The sequence below is a fragment of the Salarias fasciatus genome, chromosome 14 (genome assembly GCF_902148845.1).
Source record: "Salarias fasciatus chromosome 14, fSalaFa1.1, whole genome shotgun sequence".
Classification (NCBI taxonomy): Eukaryota; Metazoa; Chordata; class Actinopteri; order Blenniiformes; family Blenniidae; genus Salarias; species Salarias fasciatus.
This window is the reverse complement of record NC_043758.1, coordinates 26,308,854-26,329,629: the sequence shown is the minus strand read 5'-3', so window position 1 is coordinate 26,329,629 and position 20,776 is coordinate 26,308,854. Positions and strand designations below refer to the sequence as shown.

At 41.5% G+C, this 20,776-nt stretch overlaps 1 protein-coding gene across 2 annotated transcripts in view; it reads left to right on the top strand.

The window, feature by feature from the left end:
* LOC115400955 (SPRY domain-containing SOCS box protein 4-like) overlaps nt 1–20,776 on the top strand; it is a 60,957-nt gene that overhangs the window by 25,997 nt on the left and 14,184 nt on the right. Inside the window, exons 1-2 of one of the 2 annotated variants that reach the window (XM_030109042.1) lie at nt 2,565–2,654; nt 16,279–17,166. In XM_030109042.1, the coding sequence (XP_029964902.1) occupies nt 16,458–17,166 (709 nt within the window). In that variant the 5' untranslated portion in view covers nt 2,565–2,654; nt 16,279–16,457. Of the gene's footprint in view, nt 1–2,564; nt 2,655–16,278; nt 17,167–20,776 lie in introns of those variants that run through there. The other variant, XM_030109041.1, reaches the window with a different exon arrangement.

Sequence of the window (20,776 nt, the reverse complement as noted above, 5' to 3'; positions counted from 1 at the left end):
TTAAAGTCCAAAGTGGTGATGGGAGCACATGGGAAGGCAACATGTAAATAAATGCACGTCCTTCTCAGACTTCAGCTTGAATGAACTAGTTATTTTACTGCAATAACATGCAGAGGTTTAAACCCAGAAGCTCAGTATCGAGTCATTAACGGGTGAAACGTGTTTATGTGATAGAGTTGGAAATCAGTCTGTTTGAACCCTCAAACAGAATCTGCTTGGTGTCAGTTTTCTGTGAATGCGACATGTTCTTGAAAAGCTCTTGTGAGTTAGATGTGAGCGAACATATCCAGTGCAAAAGGTTAATCACAATCCTGTGCTTTTTGTCATGATTTTTAGTTTTATTGTCACATCTATTGTCACACAAGAAAAAAACTGCTTTCGGGGAAGACATTCACTCTGGTCCTAGTGTCTTTTTGAAAGGAGGTCACGAGTTAAAACGCAATCATGAATTTTCCCACTGACAGTAAGACGTCAGTCACTGGTCATCTCAGTTCAGTGGCTCGCCGTAGAGTCCAGAAAACCTCAATGAAATGTATAAGATGCCTTGAAGCACCAGGTGAAAAGAAAAACGCATCCTGAAAGATGACAGGTGGCGCCGCTGGACTATTTTAGCTGTGCTGAGGGACACCTGTCGCTACTTCTTTTGGATGTCTTTATTTTAGCTGTGGAACTACAAACTAAACTTAACTTCCTTTCCTTTGGAAAACTAGCTGGAGGCTCAGTTGTTGTATCTCACAGCTTATTTTGTGGCAAGCTTCATGTTTTCAAAAGAATGGTGGTTCCGGATATCTATGTCTGTATTTACGTTTATTGAGGAGACAAAACTAAACAGAACGAAGTGGTGCGCAACAGACCAACGTTTTCTGGTTTGATTGTCACAGAAATAATTCTCATATTTTGTGTCTCCAGTTTTTATATGACAAACTAACCAAGTAGCTACTTGGGTGTGTTTGTCTTATAACACAGTGATCTCATGGAAACAAAGACACTGCTGTAGTCCAACTTAATCCAGGTCTTAAGGCATCAATCAAGACTTTTTTTTCATATCTTTAAATCATTATGTCCCAGCCTTTTTTCCTGAAGCCACCCCAGGTTGTCTTTAAGTAGAAGACTGTGGATCGCTTTTTGCTTTCTAATTTGTCAAAACCTTACAAGGAAGCCAAACACTGGAATACGCCCACTCCAATGTTGTACAAAAGCAAGTCTTCAATGTTTCAAAAAGAGTGTGAAACTAATTCTGATGGATAGATACAAAGACGCCATGTAGGACATCTTTGAAATTTGAGTTGTATGATGACAACTTGTTTTTTTGTTATGTATTGTTTCTTTGTTATGTATTGTATGTAGCGCGCACATCGGAAGTTTAAAGGATTTCTGAATTGACAAGGGGCAGATATTATAAGCTTTTGCTTCTTTCTGTACCTTTTCATTCATATCTGTGCTGAAGTATGCAGATGCAAGTATGTTGCATTCACTTTTTGTTTTATTTAAATGAATGAAATAAATAAATCAAATCAAAATCAAATCAATGTGAAAGCAACGTACAGCTCCCAAGAAAAGAGAGAAAAGAGGCCGAACTTAATTTCCAAAAAAAAGACAGTTTGCCTAACTTCAAAATACTTGAAATGACACTTGGAGTTTACATGACTTAAATAATATGCAAAAAATATCTTAATATCCTACATGCTTTGGTTGATGGATCAGTTTTCTTTGAATAACATCCAAATTCTACAGTTTGCATATATGTCCTTACAATATGAAGTGCTCTTGACTCCTAAATTTGAAGATCACGCTCCACTTTATGTGATGCTGATCAATTAAAAAGCTGAGCAAACCTCCTATAAACCATGAGGAGGTGTTTTACAACCGCTGTTGAAATGTTTATTCCTTTTACATTCGGTCGTTATTGAGATGTGTTCCAGTCTGAAAGGCAAACGGACTTATCCTTGGGGCGGGACAGAAACAAAACTCTTCTGCGTCACCTGACCAACGAGATATCGACTGCATGCTTGAGTAGCAGCTGTCATTATCTATGCAGTGTCACGCCAGTCTGCAGCGCTGCATATCAGATTTTAGACTGGGATGAATTGATTATCGAGCAGTGCGCTCCCAGGGGCTTGACACTTTGCCCAACACGCTGTCCTCGTCTGGCCCGCCGTCCTCTCGCAAAGTGGGAATGAGCGTTTAATTTCGGAGAAGCATGTGTGCGCGCCCACATTTCTCCCCGGCGCCGTCCTCTGCTCACAGGAGAACAGTCGGTGCAGAGAGTGGGTGGTTTCAGCGCTGCATGGGAAAGACTTGGGAGCGTGCTTGACTCGGAGCCCTCCCCTCCCTCCTTCCCTCCCTCCCTGTCCAGCAGCTGTTTTCCTCTCTTAGCTGTGAACTGGAGCCAAGCAGTTTTTTTTTTCTTCTTCTTCTTCTTCTTCTCCTCATCCTCGCGTCACAAGCAGGAAACTCAGACTTTACTGACATACGCAAAAAGCACACACTCCGATCGAGTCTGGCTCTGTCCTGTCCCACACTCGTCTGGCTGCTGACCTCGTTTTTTTTTTTTTTTTTTTTTTTTTGGACTACAGACCGAGGAGCGAGCATTCCCGCGCTCCCGCTCGGCGTGTTCACATCGCCGTGTGACTGCTGGCAGAAATGCTTTCATGGTAAGACGCGTCTTCCCTCCTCGCAGGACACTTGTCCGTCTCGACCTCTTGTTTGTTTGACGTCGCTGCGAAGCTTTTCCCGCACCCACGGTTCCTCTCACGGCGTCTTGGAGAAATTCTCGGCACGAGTGACAAAGTTGGAGCATGTTTGAAATGCAAATTAGAACGGCACCGTTTTCTTTTAGGGTTTAAGAAATAAAAAACATATCTCTGCTGTTTTCAGACATTTTATTTGTCAAGCATGTGAAGTGGAAGTCCACTTTAAGAGCTGCTTGTTGACTGTGCTGATCCTCCCGGAGCGGGAGCCAGCACGGGACCCTCGGTGTAGGGTCTCCCTCACACGTGAGTGGCTGAAGGGTGGGAGGGAGAGACACATGCTTGTGGACTTTCTCTATTGTGTTTGACTGCTGGCAAGAAAGAAAGTGTTTCTTAGCGAGGGTGTAAACGGCTCCAAACTCACAGTTTGGATGGGATCATGGGTTTTAAGCAGGGATTGAATGGCTTTTTCAGATCAGCAAGGGAAAAAAAAAGAGGATTAGGTCAAAACCTGGCACGGCTGTTTTTGAAAGAATTTCATTTGTGTTTTCCATTAATTAATTCTCTTTCATACCTATTTTAAGGAGTGCAAAAGCTTTAGATTGAACCTTTTTGCTGTGAACCATCTCCTCTTCTTCTAAACTGAAACTCTTGCTTTTGTTTTGAAATGGGAACAAGATGTTTTCAGCTTCTCATGAATGTGATGGAAGCATGACAATATTTGCCATACTTTTGAGCTGATTAGGCAGAAATCAATGGCTGGTTTCAGAAAGTACCAACAAAGAGCTCAAGAATGTGTTTCGAACTGAAAGGTCTTTTCCTCAGTTTGAAGCTGTTTTCAGCAGGACTTCTCAGAGAGGAAGACTTGGGGGCCCTCCTCACATCGAGAACTGTAAAATAAAGTGAGACACAACATCTATCTTATACACGTGACTCTTCTGTTCCATTACACAATGAAGGGAGTATTTCTTTTTCCTCGAAAGCTCAGAAAACCTTTTGGATCATCTTGCACTTCTGATTTAAGCGTCGTAACAATAAGATGGTCATGTAGCTGGTGCCTGTGGTGGTGGCCTGGAGGTTAGGAAAGAGGGTTTGTTTGGTGTTTGTTTTGAAGATTACTGCTTTGAGTTTAGCCTTTAACCCCAAACTGTTCACATTTTACCTATCAGAACGGCCTTGTCCGAGATCGAACATTCAGAATCCGGAAGCGAGAAGCCAGAAGAGAGAACCTACACTCTTCATATATGCTTGAAACCAATGTCCAAAAACAAGATTATCGCACTGTTCATTTTAATAATCTATGTCCCAATTAAAGTAACGTGGTTTTCACAGAAAAGGAAAAAAAAAAAAATTTGACTGCAACTTTTTTTTTTTGCGAAAGTCCAGTGATCAGATTTTAAGTATTATAGTGTTTTTTTGTTGTTGTTTTTTTACAGCAAAATGAAACAAACAAGGGAACTTAAATGTTTGTGATTCTTAAAAGCTAACGTAGGGGCTCCTTGGAGCCTCATGGGAGTCCGAGAGATCACGTTGCATTCATCTGAGAGTATTTTCCCTCATTTACAAGACGTTTCAGGTGGAAACACATTGTTTTTGCATTTTTTGTTCATGTTTTGAAAATGTCTGTTTACACCGAAACGCTTTAAACAGTGTAGTTGACAAGAGGCTATGAGTTGGCACTGTTGGTCATTTTTACAATGAAACTGTACACAGATACCTTGAAACCAATCCGCAATAAAGATTAACAATTGCAGATATGCAGACATATGTAAGGACGACCAAGTTGTATTACCTGTACAGGTGACTCTCGACTATAAAACTAACAAGTCCCAGGAGAGAATTAAATGGAAGCCGTGATAGTCTGGAGGCAAATGTTGTTGTTGTCCATCTACTTGCACACGTGCAGAAGAACCCTTTACTATCGCAGTGGTGTGCGTGCACAGTAGCAGTGTGATGGGAAAGTTGTAAAAAAAAAAGAAAAGTTTTTAAAAAGTCCCACCTTCAGACACCACTGTTATGTAAAAGGACCTCAAAACAAAACTAAATTTTTCAGTTTGTGTGATCATCACACAATCAGGCCAAAACTCTCACTCTCAAGCTTTGTGTTTAACGTTTACATATTGTATTACAGCCCCGAAAAAAAAAAAAAAAATAGTCACACCCAAGACAGTTATTTAACGCTAACATCTGTGAACACTTTGAGTATCACTTTGTGCTACAAATTTGAACTAGTAATATATTGGCACTCACCAAGTGTCTGGGAAACAAAACAGAAAAAAAAAAACCTCAGGGATGGGGATCAGTGTCTGAATGAGGAAACGGATCTCTACAACTTATCAGTCTTTTTTAATCCACTTCTTGCTGTGTGTCTGTTATCTCCTGAGTCAGAGACAACCCGAAAACCAGTGTTTACACATCATCCCCGCACATCACACAGTGTGAGATGGCCGTAATACATTCTCTCAACACAGACTGCGTGTGATTCGGGGGGCCAGCAGATAAAAATCCCAGCGTCATCGTGTTTGGGCCACTCCAGCTGCCCTTCTGGTTCCAAGCTGTAAGCGAACAATGATCCGGCTGCGGCCGCAGCAGCGCTGCCACTTTCATGCATCACAAGTCCTCAACAGAGGAGCAGATTGTGGAGCCTGTTGTGTCCAGAGTAGGAAGGGTGAGCGCGGGACCGACACGAAATGCTGAGTGTGGCAAAATGAGTGCGAGGTGAACAAGTTCTTGATAGTTTGATGAAGCTTGCCCGTCTGGTGGTGGCTGCCCTTTTGTATTTGGATGGTGGGGAGCGCTTGTCGAGTAACGTCCTCTATTTTCACATATTTAAAAAAGGAATTGCACCCTCCTGTTTTGATTGATCAATGAGCTCCTGCCAATTTTAAGTGCAGTCGGAGCATCTTGATGGGCAGTTAGCACTCAGCTTCACTATTGATGAGCTTTCACGTGGTTTCTTAGTAAAATACCAAAACAGGAATCCGCACTTTTAGCAGTGCAGCTAATCTTCACACAAGAGCAGTTTGGACGCTGTGGGTCAGCTGCTTTTCTGCAGTGGCTGTGATAATTCAGGGTTTTTTGGAGTTCCCCACAGACCTAAGCTGCACATCTCTTTGATTATTTTTGTTGTGCTCTTTAAAAAGCACCAATGAAAACATCCTTTCAAAGATTAAAAAAATTCTATTTATCTCATTTCATAGTAGTAACGTTCAGCCAAATATGGATGAGACAAATCATCAGGACTGTAAACACGTGAGATTGTAACCCTGTTTACACAACGTTTTCAAGTGGAAACTTCCGTTGCATCTCATTTATCTGTTTACATGGCAGCGATGCTCAGAGCCAATGAGAACGCAGCTTTTAGAAAACTGCTGCCCAGGTGAAACTTTTGAAAGCCGTCTGTCTCTGTGTAACTGAGGGAAAATGCAGCTTTTCTGAAATGCATTCGCACCATTTCCATAGTAAATAGTTCTTTTGTACACGCATGAGTAAATAGACAATAACGATGTTTACCTGTGTCGCGACTCCCAGCCCATATTCTCCTGGGACTGGGTAGCTTTACAATTGAAAGTCACCTGTATTAGGAAACCTTTGCCATGTGAACACGGAACTTTACTGAAACGAAAATTTAAAAGTGATACAAGTTCTCTTGAAGCGTTGTTGTGTAACCGGGGTCTTTGTATGTAATGGATTTTCAAACTGGGTTAACATCTATAATGTCGTCACACAGTCGGTCACAGTTGTTGGTAGGAATGTACCGATAACGGTTTCAGACGTTGCTGGAACAGATTCCCACCCAGAAACAGAGTGATGCAGAAAACACAACATGCAGGGATTCACAGTTTGTTATGCTAATAAAAGAGGAATGTGGTAAAAATGGAGGTTTTCTCCTCATTTGTCACAGTATCTGTGCCAAACAAAGCTCCTCCGCTGTGTCTGTGTTCTGGTTCTAGATTAATTTCTCACAGTTCAGCATTTCTTCAGTGGCCTGTTGTACATGTTTCTCACTGATCTGCACAGGAGGCGTTCAGGGAGCACAGGTCAGTGATGGAGACCGAAGACGTTACTTGATTCTTAAGAATCTCTTGTTGCTTTTGCTTCAGTCTCTGAAATGACTACAAAATTCAGCACTAAAAACTATATTTAGCGTTTCTTTAATTGAAATTTCTTTCTTGTTTTCTTCTTTGTCTTTGTTTTTCACCAGTTGCCAGCAACTTTATACAAGAGACTCATTTGTAAAAATTTTATCTTGCGTTTTGCACTTTTTTTGTTGCTGATTCTTCTTGTTACATCGAACTGCTTCTTATCAGAAGCATCGACATCCAGATTTTTGAGCATCATCCTCCAAATAACAGACATAACTGTAACTGAGGCTCAAGTGAGTCCATCCTTTTACTAAAGCCTGACTGGAAGCGGCATCAGTTAAGTTATTATCCGAGGGAAGTTTCATGCTAAGCGGTGAAAATGCTGCAGTTTACCACCACCCACACATGCAAGCAGAGCTCAATACGACGTTACATTAAAGCTCCTTCAGACTGTCGTACAGGCCCACTCGGTATCTGCTGCATGTTAGAAATGTGCCTCTGCGTGTGATCCGTACGGCCCTGGTGTAAACGTGCATTCTGTTAGAGAAAACACTGAAATTTCAATGAGTGAGCAGCACAAACACTCCACAAACCCCCGTCTTTACGGTTTTCAATCTACTTTCATATATGCAGCAATTTTGCATCACTGAGAACAGTACAAATACAGATACAGTGGAGGCAAGTTATCTGCAATAATTATGGAAAATAAACTTCTCGTATCTGTATTCAGTTACTCATTTTCACTAAAGTGCACAACCTAAGAGAAGATTTTTTTTCCTTTTTTTTTGGTGTTTAATAAAATAACTGCTACTTTGTAAAGACTCTGCTTTCTCACTGGGATTGTGCAAGTTAGGAAAACAGAGAGTCTCTTCATGTTTCATTTTTATTTCCTCTCCTCTCTAAAACTCCGCGACACTCTGGCCTGCTGACTTGTGCATCGCTTCTTCATCCAGTTAGAAGCCTGTTATTTGTTTTCCCTCAAAGCAGGGAGAACTCAGACAGAGTTAACATCGCAGGGAAACAAACATTTTCTCCAAACTGAGTCTGTGGTGACCTAACAGCCTGCTGGCATGCTCAGAATAAGAAGCAGAGACGCGGCCGGTAAAAGGCGGCAGCGACTGACACCAGAGCTGCTTTTAGTTTGGTCTTTACTGACACTGCTGTTGTCAGCTGCTTCTTCTCTTTTTTTAACTTTTAGCTTTGTTGTGTTGCCAAAGAGAAAATACGGGAAGCGGTGCAGAATTGCGAGGAGCTTGGGTGGGAATAAACTGCGTAACTTCCATGTTGTCAGGAATGAGTGGATGTTAATGGGTCAAACCGGGTAGTTTTAGTCGAACTTCCACTTTCTTCAAAGACCTATTTGTCATCCTCAGCTTGTGTCAGTTCCACTCCCTGTTTTATTGCAAAAGGTAATAGCTTCCTTTGTTAAGTAATGATTACTCAGTTCTTGTGAACTTCAACAAGTCATACATCCGGTGTTGCTGCAAGAACTTTGACTCGAATAAATAAACATGCCTGTAAGAATATGGTGCGGATGAGGATTGCTCAGTGGATTTCAAGATTTATCATTGTAGCAAGATGAACAAGCACAATAAACATGCTGTGATCAAGTTGTTTTCACACACATACATAATTCAAAACAACAATTTTAGATATGAGAGAAAACTGATTAATCACCTCATTCATAAAAACTTTTTTTTAACCTCTGTCACCAAAAACCGATCGCATTTCACTTGATATCAAACACAACCGTCTACAGTGGGGCGTCATCTCATTGGCTGACATACTCGAGCATAAATGTGTGATGCAGAAAGCAAAGAACACTTCAGTTAATCTTTTCTTATTTGTAGATTTTGTGATATCAGAGAACATGTGGCCTGTTTATGCTTCAGTTTGGAATCGGCTGTGGTGCTAGTAAACGTTTGCTACTTAATTATGTTCCCATCGAGCTCTGTTTGTTTGGGTCTGTGTGTGTGTGTCTTTGGATGCTGGTTGTTCACCTTCAGACACACACGTGTTTGACATGTCAGCAGTTGTTGTCTGGCCCTCCTCCGCTCGGCTGTGCATCCAGCTGCACGTCTTCAGACCAGCTCAGTCTGAGCTCGCACTGACATTTTGGTATGTTGACGTTGTCCTTTTACATCAATCTGTGAACGTGAGGGCAGGAAAAGCAGGTGCAGCAGTCTGCGATCAGCCGCCGCAAGATGTTTTGGGGTCTTTTCAATGTGATTCCTGCAGACAAAAAAAAAAAAAAAACTTCATTGAACTTTTTATGTAATTCACAGCAGTTTTCAAGGTTTTTTTTTTTTTTTTTTTTTCCAATTACAGAAAATTGCAGAACTTCACAAAGAATAAAAAATCACACCTGCTTACTAAAACCAATGAGTCACATGGACGATAAAAATCACGCTAATGGCTGGTCTGTAACACTTTTTTCTTGGAGCTTTCACATAATGTCTCAAGACCGGAGCTTTGAAGAATGTTATCGTGAAGTCACGCTATGGCGGCCGAGCTCACGCTCATCAACAGAACAGAACTTCTCAGAGATGCTCCGACTCCGTGAAAGGGGACGAAAACTACTTTTTTTATTAAATGCCGCTGTTTCAATTTCTTTGTTTGCCTCGTTTTTCCTGTAAAACAAGCACTATAATTGCTTAAAGTCATTTCTGAAAACAGAAAACACAGTTGTACTGTTAGATGTTTGTTGCTTTTAGTTGTTCTAATGAGGATTTCCTGATGTTGCACAGTGGGAAAAGAGAGAACTTAGACTTGTGCTGCTGCACAATGTTGCATCAAATGTAAAATACATTCCTCCAATTATTGAGACATTATGCAGAACATCTAACTAAAATACCTGTATTAGAGACCTAACAGCTTTTCTCCTCGGTGTAATACTCTCACGTTGTCATCTGAAGATATATAGATATAAGATTGTTGCACATGGAAATGGCCAAATAGTCCAGGGAATTTCTAACATTGCACCAACTCAAGAAAAAAAAAAAGTTTTATTGTCACAAAGATCATTTTGAGCTTTCTGTTTAAAAGTTTCAAGCCTGTAAAACTTGAAAGTTAATTTCTCGGGTTGTAAGGTTGTGATTTTGTGGATTTATTGATCGGCGCTGTCTCTGAGACGCGTCACCTCTTCCGGTCATTCTCTTTATGAGGATTCACACCACCGCCCATCACTCGCCTGCGCTATCAGCATGTCTCTCCTTCATCTCCCTCCTTTACCTCTCCTTGGCTCTCATGGCTCACACTCCTCAGCAGCTCTGACCTTCCTCACAGCCAGCTCTTCCTCCATCCTCCCTCAGAGCTCTCCGGTGTCACTCCTTATCTCTAAGGCCGGACGTAAATGAAAGACCCGTCTTTCTTCTTGGTGGCAGCATTTTCTTTGAGGACATGGAGGGAGCATCTTCACTCCTGATGCCTTAAATATCTCACTTTCTCAGAGTGATTGAAGGAAGAACATAACCACTGTCCAGTAGAATCACTCGTTTTGAGTGACAGAAGTTAATCTGCAATTGTTTTGACTCCCACATACGTTTCCGTCTTTATTTTTCAAACAAAAATTCCAATCTTTGTTTTATTTCTGAGCTGCTTTTTCACAATCACCAAACCTAAAAGTTTTAAGAGGCCACGCTTGGCTTTAGGGAAATTCAAAGACTTGTTTTCAGCCTAAACTATCAATCATTGATATAACTGGACTCCCGGTTTGCAGCTGCCGTTTGTTATTGCAGATATTATTTTTGTTTTCATGCTACGACTGTGATTTATAGCGCTCTATAAGAGTATTAAGGATTGCCAAATATGCCGTGTTTTTCAGGAAATAATCTCTGCTTCCCGCAGCTGTGGAAATAATATTTCCCTTTGAAGGGTTTAGGACTGCTGGGACCAACTTTCAAAGTGAATCCAGTTCATGAATCAGCCGTCATACAGTCAGTGATCAGGTCGCACGCTGAACAAGTTACAATGGGAGTTTTGTTGTGCTATTTTTTAAAATGGGTAAAAAATTGCTTTAAATTGTAACCGCACAAAGACAGCACTTCGAATAGTAAAAGTAAAAAGTAGATCAGTTTTGCACTCAGACTGTTTACTTTGCTTCCTCCCATCTTTCCAGTCCTCTGAAGGTTGGCGAGTCTTCTCATTTGTTCATGACTGAATGTTGGATGGTTTTAAGGACATACTCCTAGAAAATATGCACAAGTCACACTAAGCGTTTCATTACCACAGTGTTTAAAGTCTGGACAAGAGAAACTGCAGAGGATGTGGCTGCTGGATCCCCTGTCGTCTTGGAAACGATGGACACATTTGTGGGCTGCATTTGAAAGAGCCCTCGATATGGGATGTCCTTGTCACGCCGTGCGCCGTCTTTCAAATGCAGCCTTCAAAGGATGCAGCTCCTGAAATGGTTTCAGGGAGTTTGGTCCCAGAACGGATGGCAACAAATCTGATCTGCTTCTGGTTTCATTGGTGCATAACTGGCCATCACTTAGTATTTTTTTTACTAGAGAATTTGTTCTGTTTGCAGACGTTCGAGTGCCTTTACAGTTTATTTCTACCACAATCTAATGCTTCCCGAGGGCCTGAATGTCAAAGCCATTTCTTTATACTGACATTTTCACCGTTAAGTTGAATATTAGGAAGCCCTTCGATTGGTGAAATGTTTCCGTATAGCCAGCCAATTTCATAATTACATTTGTGATTGGCGACTAATACTGCAGAACATTTCATCCTTTGTTCATTTGAAAAGGAGCTCAGATGTTTTTAAAATTAAAAAAGAAACCTTGAGTCTGACATTATTTGGAGTTCAGCTAAATATTTCAGTGATTTGAATATAATCTCATTCTGTGAAGTAGCACACAGTGTCCCAATATTTCCTCTCGGTTTCCTCTCACTGTGCTTCGGCGTGCCTCGTCGGAGCAGCTGACATGGTCAGACTGGTCAGACTCCGTCACTGTTTGCTCATCTTGGAGGTATTAGCCGGCGTGTCACAGCGCCCCGGCTAGCTGTTTGTTTTTTTTTCCTGCAGATGTCATTGATCACGGGCTCAGTGGGTAACAGTTGCGTGTGTTTGTGTACGTGTGTGTACAGGAGGCCGCAGCTTGTCGTGTCGATCACGCGGCAGGGGGAGGCTGATTGGAAGCTTGATATCTGGCAGCTGGAGCTGCCTTTTCGCTTTCAGCAGCTCAGAACAGAGATGACATAAAATATTCCCCGAGGCATTTTATTTTATTTTTTATTTTTTTTGGGGGGGGACCACTGCCCTGCCCCTCTGTCCTGCTCTTTCAAACACCTTCTGGCTGCATTCCTGAATCGTCAATAAGGAAAGCATTTAGCAGAGTGAACATTTTGACCTTTTTTGTACGGCTGCTACCGCCGCAGGCCCCAGCCGTTGTGCTGCCACACTGACTTCAAATATTTTCCATCTATCCATCTGTACCCTTCATCCATTCTCTTCTGCCCTAACATAATAGTTCAATTCCTGATGGGAATGATTCAAAATCAGCACAAAGCACCAGTTTCATTCAGAGAACTAATTACATTTTGGAAATCGAAGTTGTAAGATCGCTTTGACCTCGTATGCCGCCCCGCTCCCCCAAAGGGAATAAAGTCTTTCTTTTTCCACAAATATTCTGATGACCTCAGGAGTAGGGCGATAAATCAACAGTATGTTGTATCACGGAAAAAGAACTATGCTATGTTGTAGTTTTCATTTTAAACACTGCAGAAAATTCCATCTAAATATGTGTTTAATAGTCCTGAACAATATATTTATAATTTGTTGTAATATTAATATGTGCAATAATACAGTAGACTGACTTAACCGTGATAAATTATTGCCGTGCATTTTACTTCATGCCCTGCAAAGTCACGACAACAGAATTTTAAAGGGAGAATGAGGAAAAATTGTAAATTTAAAAAAGAACCGTGTGATTAACTTATTTAGCAAAACATAATTGAATGAGTACTGTTATTGAGAGGAACAGATCAGAAAACATGTAGGTATTGCCAACATCTATTTGAATATTTGTATTTGCTGAGTATCATATCTGTCATCATAACACTCAACATCATCACAAAGATAACTCACCTGTCAGGCAGCTGAAGTACAGCCACCTCATAGTCCTGTTGGTGTACTGCTGATTGTTTGAATGTGGATGTTTTCTTTGAGAATACCTTGACCCAGAATGAAACTGTGTTGCACAACAGAAGCTGCCCAATAATTAAGTCAGATATAACAGTCTGTGTGCCTCAGTTCTGTGTTTAGATACAAAAATCCATTTTTAACCTTGGATAAAGTAAAACATCGACACCTATCAAGGCAATGATGAACTGACCTGTTTAAAAAAATCCATCATAACATTTGTTGCCTTATTGACACCTTCGAGCCTGTGATACATGTAATAACAACATGACTTTCCCAAACGGTCTTTACCATATATTTTTGATGAGTGACTCCTGACAATGTCAAGTAGTTCCAGTGTAAACCCGTCAGTCTGTCGTAGCCAAACCGACAAGCAGAGAAGAGTTTGCATCTGGAGTAGGACGTGTCGATGTTCAATCTCAGACTTGGATCTAACGGGGCAGTGAACTGCACCAGTGAAATTAGTAGCCCTTTAAATGATGGACAGTCTTGAGTATAACTAATTTATGTCAGAGCTTTATTGAGCCCAGCGCAAAACATCCGCTGCACTTGCAATCACATGTGATATTAAGAGTATTAATCTTAAAAATGCATCAGATACAAATTGACTGCATATTCCGAGTGGAGCGCGCTCTCTGTCCCCTTCTGCCGTCTGCATATTGGAAGATTAATTGGAAACCGTGACAATGCTCCCGCTTTGTATTTTCTCCCATCATACTTCTCCCGGTCGTCCTCCCGGTCCCCATGAATCTCTCCCGTCTCCGCCCTGCCCCTGCCTCCTAATTGTTAAGCCTGGTATCGCCGCCACTGACGGTTCACACTTGAGAAATTGCTCGCAAAACGTGTACATGCAGGAGCGCTCAGCACTGCGGCATTACTCCTATACACTTTCATAAATGTCAGCTGATTGGCGGATAGGGAGTGATCACAACTCTTTGTGTGAATAAATGCCGCCGTATGATAAATAGATATCTCATTTGTCCCAGAATGGCTTCGCGCCACATCTTGGGTGTTGTAATTAAAATGGAAATGGAGAGCTTGTCTGTCTTCATGGTTCGTAGTTAGAAGATTGCGTTCGGTAAATGACTTTGCAGCTTAGTGTGTCTGCTGAAATGACTCAGTCTGGTGTGTTATTCTTGTCTGCGCTCTGGCCCATTTATCAACCATGTTTTGTTTTTATGCTTTTTGAATTGGCAAGTACATTAAATTTGGCATTTTAAAACGGCAACACAAAATCAGAAATTACAACGTGAGACTGTTTCTGTTGCTCTACATTGTAATTTAGAAGCCAAAACTATTTACCGCCGCATCACAGAATATTTTTAAATATGATAAAGTATTATTTTAGCCTGTTTACGTAAATAAGAGTTAGTATTCATCTCTGAAAGTGGGGACTGTTTTTGATGTGTTGGTGGGAAGGTTTCACTAGAAGTTTGGGAGGTTAGCTACATAAATATATGATCAAAGCTCTCTCTGTCATGAAGAATCCTCTCATCTGTTTTTATCAAATGTTTTAGAATTTTATCAATCAGCAAAAACTCTCAGTAGCCCAGTAATCCAAAACAACCTGCTGCTCATTCACTCCCCCTTCAAGTTGTTGTGGCGAAGAGATTTAAGACTTCATGTGACTTGCATGTATTTATTTTAGATTTTGTTTTTGCATTCAGAGCATGGCTTTACATTGTAAGTTTTGCATTGATTTTGTTTCTCATCAGCATGTTTGGTTCTTGATTAGCGTTGTGACTTATGTCTTTTGTAATGTTTACAATCATGTTTAGATGTCTTTGCATTTGTTGTGTTGCTTTTTGCAATGTGTGTGTTTGACTGTTTTGCGTTGCGCTGACTTTCCTGGGCCGTCGTACTGCTCAGCATCGTCAAGCTGAAGCAGTTACTTCACTTTTTGTTACATTTCACGACATAAACAGGATGGATATAATCTGTCTTATCCCTTCAGTCTTTTAATTAGCCGCAATATATTCCAGTCACACGGCATCTGTTCCCTAAACCCAACACCCTCTCGGAGGGTCAGCGCCGCAGATCGTTGTGTGCTTTACTTGGAAGAGTCACGCCGAGCTCATTCCCGAGAAACTATAGGGGAGCTTTGAAAAGCCTAGCAGGGACATGGGAGAGAGCACGAGAGGACACGGGGTAACGTCAGCGCAGGAGGCTCTCAAGGGCTCGGTCAGAGGGGGAATATCTGCACCTGCGTTTTCTACATAACTCAGGGCTGCTCAATCTGCTCACGGTGAAAAAACTTGACACTTTGCATTTTCCTTTTTCCTATCGACTGAGAAAATATGAATTGCATCATGTTGGTTTTTCCAGAGAAGGAATGATTGGCTAATAAGGAGTGAATACTGCATCATTTTACAGGAGTCAGCAGAAGGTTTCAGTAAATCTCTCAACCTCTTTAAGATTTTCAGTTTCTAAAAAAGCTTACAGCTGGAAGTAACTATGTTCAGAATCATGTTCGAGATCTGTTCTCATCACACTTTTAGTTTTTCTTGGCAGTTGTCATAATCTCAATGGGTTGGCTGTCTAGACTGCTGAAATTTCTTCTATTACATAGTCTTACTGTCAATTACTGTCAGTGCATTGAGTGGAAAACACTGAAGTAAAGTAGACAATAACTCTTGGCTTATTGTTGTAATTCTCAGCCAAACATTTTTTTTACCGTTTGTTTATTGCTGCCTATTTACCTTATGTTTTGTTGAAAAATATATTACTTGTTTGAAAATGGATCAAATATTCTTCAGTCCCTGGTTTTTCTTGTCCTAAGTCATCTGCAAAAAAGAAATGATACCAAAAATGTGAGTAAAAATCAAAGTTGTTCAATCAGGCTTCTGGGAGCATCAGGGGATTTTCTTTTTAAGAGGATAAAATGTAAAATTTGTTGGATATTTTTACTTGGAATTAAAGTGACAGATTAATTTCAAAGCTTCGAAGCTGAAAGTGAAGCAGAGTCGTTTTGTGTGAGCTTGTGGTTAGATTTTCTTTAGTTATGGTTAAATCAACTCTGTCAAAGTGTTCAGAAAACTTCTGTGTTTTGTATTGAAATTGTTAATCGGCTTTAAATCTCTCAGTAAGGACTACCACATGAAGTGAAACGACTGAGTTCAGATGACAAGCAATGTCTTGTTTGCTTGCTGCAGTTTAAAATCAGAAGGTACGATTGACACATGCTATTTGTAAATACCATTTTCATATGGCGGGCAGGATTGAGTCACCATATTAGATTAGAAATGATGACAATTGTTTCCTCACAGTTTGACTTGTGTTTTGTTACCAACAGTTGTAAATGCTGCCATTTGCTCTTCTACATTTGTGACACATGCTCTGCCTTTCCTCTGTGTTACAGGAGTGTGGTTCCCCCTGGCTGAAGACATCGTGTGTGTCCAACATCATCTTTCCTCCCACACGCACCGTGTTGCCGTTGCGCCTATGAGGTAACGTCGGGACCAAACGGCCCCTCATTACCGCCCTCGGTCCATCCATTTCCCTCCCCTCTGTTCCTCCCTCCTTTGGACCCAACCAGCCATGGGCCAGAAGATCTCGGGAAGCATCAAATCGGTGGATGTACAAGGGGAACCCTCATACCGGCCGGTGCGCCGCGAGCTACGGGGCCCCGATTTCTGTCGGCCCCCGAGGTTGGATTTACTGCTGGACATGCCCCCGGCCAACGTGGAGACTCAACTCCGCCACGCCTGGAACCCCGACGACCGATCGCTCAACGTCTTCGTCAAGGAGGACGACAAGCTGACATTTCACCGGCACCCCATAGCGCAGAGCACGGACTGCATCCGCGGCAGGGTGGGCTACACCAGGGGCCTCCACGTGTGGAGGATTCACTGGCCGGCCAGACAGCGAGGCACCCACGCTGTGGTGGGGGTGGGCACCGCTGAAGCCCCTTTGCACTCAGTGGGCTACACAGCTCTGGTGGGCTTGGACAAGGAATCTTGGGGCTGGGACTTGGGGCGGAACAAAATTTACCACAACGGAAAGAACCGGCTTCATCCCACGTCGGTCTCTACATATCCCAGTTTCCTGGAGCCCGATGAGTCGTTTGTGCTTCCGGACTGTCTGACAGTGATACTTGACATGGACGAGGGGACGCTAAGCTTCATGGTGGACGAGCAGTACCTGGGAGTCGCTTTCAGGGGACTGAAAGGCAAGAAACTGTATCCAATTGTCAGCGCAGTTTGGGGGCATTGCGAAGTGTCGATCCGCTACGTCAACGGACTAGATCGTAAGTGCCACATGGACACACACAATCACAATTTAATAAGCAGCTTTTTTTTTTCTTTTTTATTAAGGAGAATATGATTCTAAATGATCAAGGTCCCTTATAGAAGGGGGACATTTTCTGTATTTCTTTTTAGTTTCTTCAGTCATCTGCTCCAACACCTGCTGTTGCCTTCTGTTAGTTTGCTGACGTGGTGTCGCCAGCGTTGACGCTGTATAATTAGCTACCCAAACATGTTAAAAGGCAGCATTCAGAGTTTCCAAAGTCGGAGAGCTTCTTCTTTTGGAATTCAGAGTTTCTTGCCTTGATGTTTGATGTCAAAATGCGTTTATCTCATAACTCTTAAGACTAATCCCCCTCTGAGTTTCACACACTCCCTCAATATTGGAACCTGCCCTGCAGTCCCCCACGCTAATACCTCTGCGATGTAAACACTCAGATTAACTATTTAGATATATGTATATAAAAAAAATCATGTTACTTTGCGCTGTGTGAAAGTCAATTACTCACAGCTCTCTGTTTACCCAATTGTCCTATAAATATGAGAACTAGCATCTGCTTATTTCTGCTGTTTGCATTTGCGTCACTGCAGAAATGTGGAGAGGTGGATGCGGTAGGGGATTTCTCACAGCTTGTGTGGATAGGTTATGATGTTTATAGCTTAAATTCATGAAAGACTTACTTTCAGAGCTGCAGAGTGACGCCGCGGTGGTCCACAGTTGTATTTGTGCTTCGAGAATTAGTGACAAAACTCAAAAGTTAGAGGAGACAGAGGTGGGTAGCTGCGATGATTCAACCCTAAATCCAAAAACTTTTTTATGAATAGGACATAAAAAGTGAGTACAAGCAATTTAAAGCCTTTATTTAATTAATAAGAAACAAACACATCAAACTGAGAAATTGTATTATGTTGGAAAGGCATTCACCACCCACTTCATTAGATTCACAGTCTAATGTGATCTAGCGGTACAGCTCCTCCGTAACCGCTGCCTGTGTTAAAATCTGGCCAAAATATTAGAACCACTCCTCAGCAGAACATGGTTTAACCACGTCAACCTAAAACCTCAGCTTAATTCCATCAAAGCCTCACTGATGTCTGGCAAAACTGAACACTATTCTCCTTGTGAAGGCAGATTCACGGTCCACTGCACCAGTGCCCAGGGAGTTTCTGTCCATTTACACTTGAATACCAACAACACTTCCAATCAAAACGTTGTATCGGGACACAGAAAGGCTGGAAAAGTTATGTAACCCTTTGAAAAGGAAAACAGTGGAACATCTCACGGCTAATGAGGTTAATTGGGAGCAGGTCAGTAACATAACTGGTTATAAAAGAGCTACCCAGAGAGACTGAGACTGTCAGAAAATGAGGAGGAGTCCATTAATCTGTGAAGGACTGTGTAGGAAAATACTGCAAGGTTAGAATCCTTTCTCAGCATTGCATAGCAAAGAGAAAAAAGTTGGAGATTTTACTGTCTGGTACATAGTATCAGGGACAGTTTCCAGAGGGTCACATCTTGGTTGGCTGTGCTTTTTCAGGCTACCTTGCTTTCAGAAAAAGATTGATTTTGTCAGCTCAGGATCAACACTGAAAACCACTGTGAATGTGGTTCATCACGCTGTCATCCCACCTTCTTTTGGCATCTCTAATACACAATATCTTCAGTTTTCTTTCATGGACTTGTAGCTGTGGCTTCTGGCACCAGTTCTGATGTACTTTCGGATCATTTAAGTGAATGAAATACAGTATGTCAACGCATATTCTTGGAAAATGACCGAAGTCGTCATTCCCTTTTGTGTCCTTACTAGCTGTCCAGGTTGATTTGTTATTTTCTGTCAGAAATAGACTTGCTTTTGAAACATGCTGTTCCTGTTGGAACCATAACCGTTTTCTGGAAAGTAGGACGCCCAGTTGTGTCTGGTATAAGTTTGGGGTTAATGACAAATTTGCAGCAGCTTCTGGAGACATGGTGATGTTTCTCATATGAATTCAATGTTTGATAAGATCACTTATCAAACCCACTTACAATTAAAAAATGCAAAGAAGATGCCAAAATCCAAGAGTCTAATTTATAAACATTATGCATACAGGAAACGATGCCTGACATTGACTTGCACCACTTTTCATGCAAGAGTTGGGATTTATCAGAGCCATGCCCATGGAGACAGTGACGGAGAAAGGCATTGCCTAACAGTAGTAGTAAAATGTAATGGACAGATAATAAAATTGGATGAGGTTTTCACTAACTGAATGTTGTTTAGTGTCAATATTCACGTCAGCAGCAGTGGGAATATTAAAAAACTTCTACTAAAGACAAATCTCAAACCAGATCTTGCTCAGGATGTCATCAGCGCCGCCTAATCATTTCATCTCGGACACCCTGCAGTTCAGTGACTGCTGGAGCTGCAGTCAGCTGGTTCAGTGTAAAAACTGTTGAACGATGCGAGCATGTAGCAGCTGGGAGGATTCCGCTCATATTAGGCACGAAGTTAATGGAAGACTCATTTTAGCATCGACTGTGTTAACTGAAGAAGTGACTCAGGGACTGCTGTGCTGTGAGCACCAGACTCGGCTGAACTCAGGTGCTGGAGTCGTGTTTCCCAGGATTTGCATGTAAATCAGGTTTTCAGTGACGATATCACTGTCTTATCCCAGCATTCCAGCTCTGTGTTTGATTTCTATGCCTTTATTAAACAAATCAGCAGCTTGTCAATATTCAAATGTTCTGTTCAGTCATAGTTGGGCCTGAATATCTGAGTATTCGGTCGTTGTGTTGGTATTCAGATATTAACGGTGAGATCTGAATATTCAGGGTTGTGGGGCGCTGGAGAAACTCCCAGCCAACTACGGGCAACGGCTTTGTGATGGACTGGTGAACTGTCCACGGAGAACCGAGGCAAGATATTTTCCAATTATAGTAATGGAATAAGTTCAATTAACCACAAAATGTCAATTGTAATCTTAGATTGTGAAAAGCATTTTAAAGTGGAAATGAGCTCATTTTCAGCCATTTAGTTCGTTTTGTACTGCAACTCTCAGACAGGACTCGGTCATTTATTATAGTTTTTGCATTTGCATTTCTTTTTATGTTCAAATTACAGGTTTTATAGTATTATGAGGATATGGTGGGGTTGTGAAGTGAACTTCATGGAAGAAATTGATAAAATTAAAGCTGACTGCGTCTTTTGCTTTGGAAAAACTGACAATGAAAGTTTGGCACTGTGCAAGCTGAAGCAGCACCGGACCACCTTGAGACGGCGTGCAAACCCAAAGAGTTTATCCTCAGAGAAAAGGAAGTCATTGTTACAGAATATAACAAAGAAACTATTTCACATGTAGTGTGTTATGAAGTTCCTTTAATTTTGGGTGTGGTGGGGTCACTGAAGTTCACAATGGTAAAAAATTCCACTATATTGACGTTCAAAAACTGCTTTGTGTTGACCCTTTGGGTTCCATGAAGGAAGGAGGGAAATCAACATTTGCACATTTCACATTTCTCTCAGGTTTGAGATTGAAGACGTGAGTTATGTGATGAAGTCTGCTGTTGTTTTATTAGCCTGAATATTGTTTCCTCTTTGTTTTTTTGGACGCAGATTTTTTCCGCACTGCTTT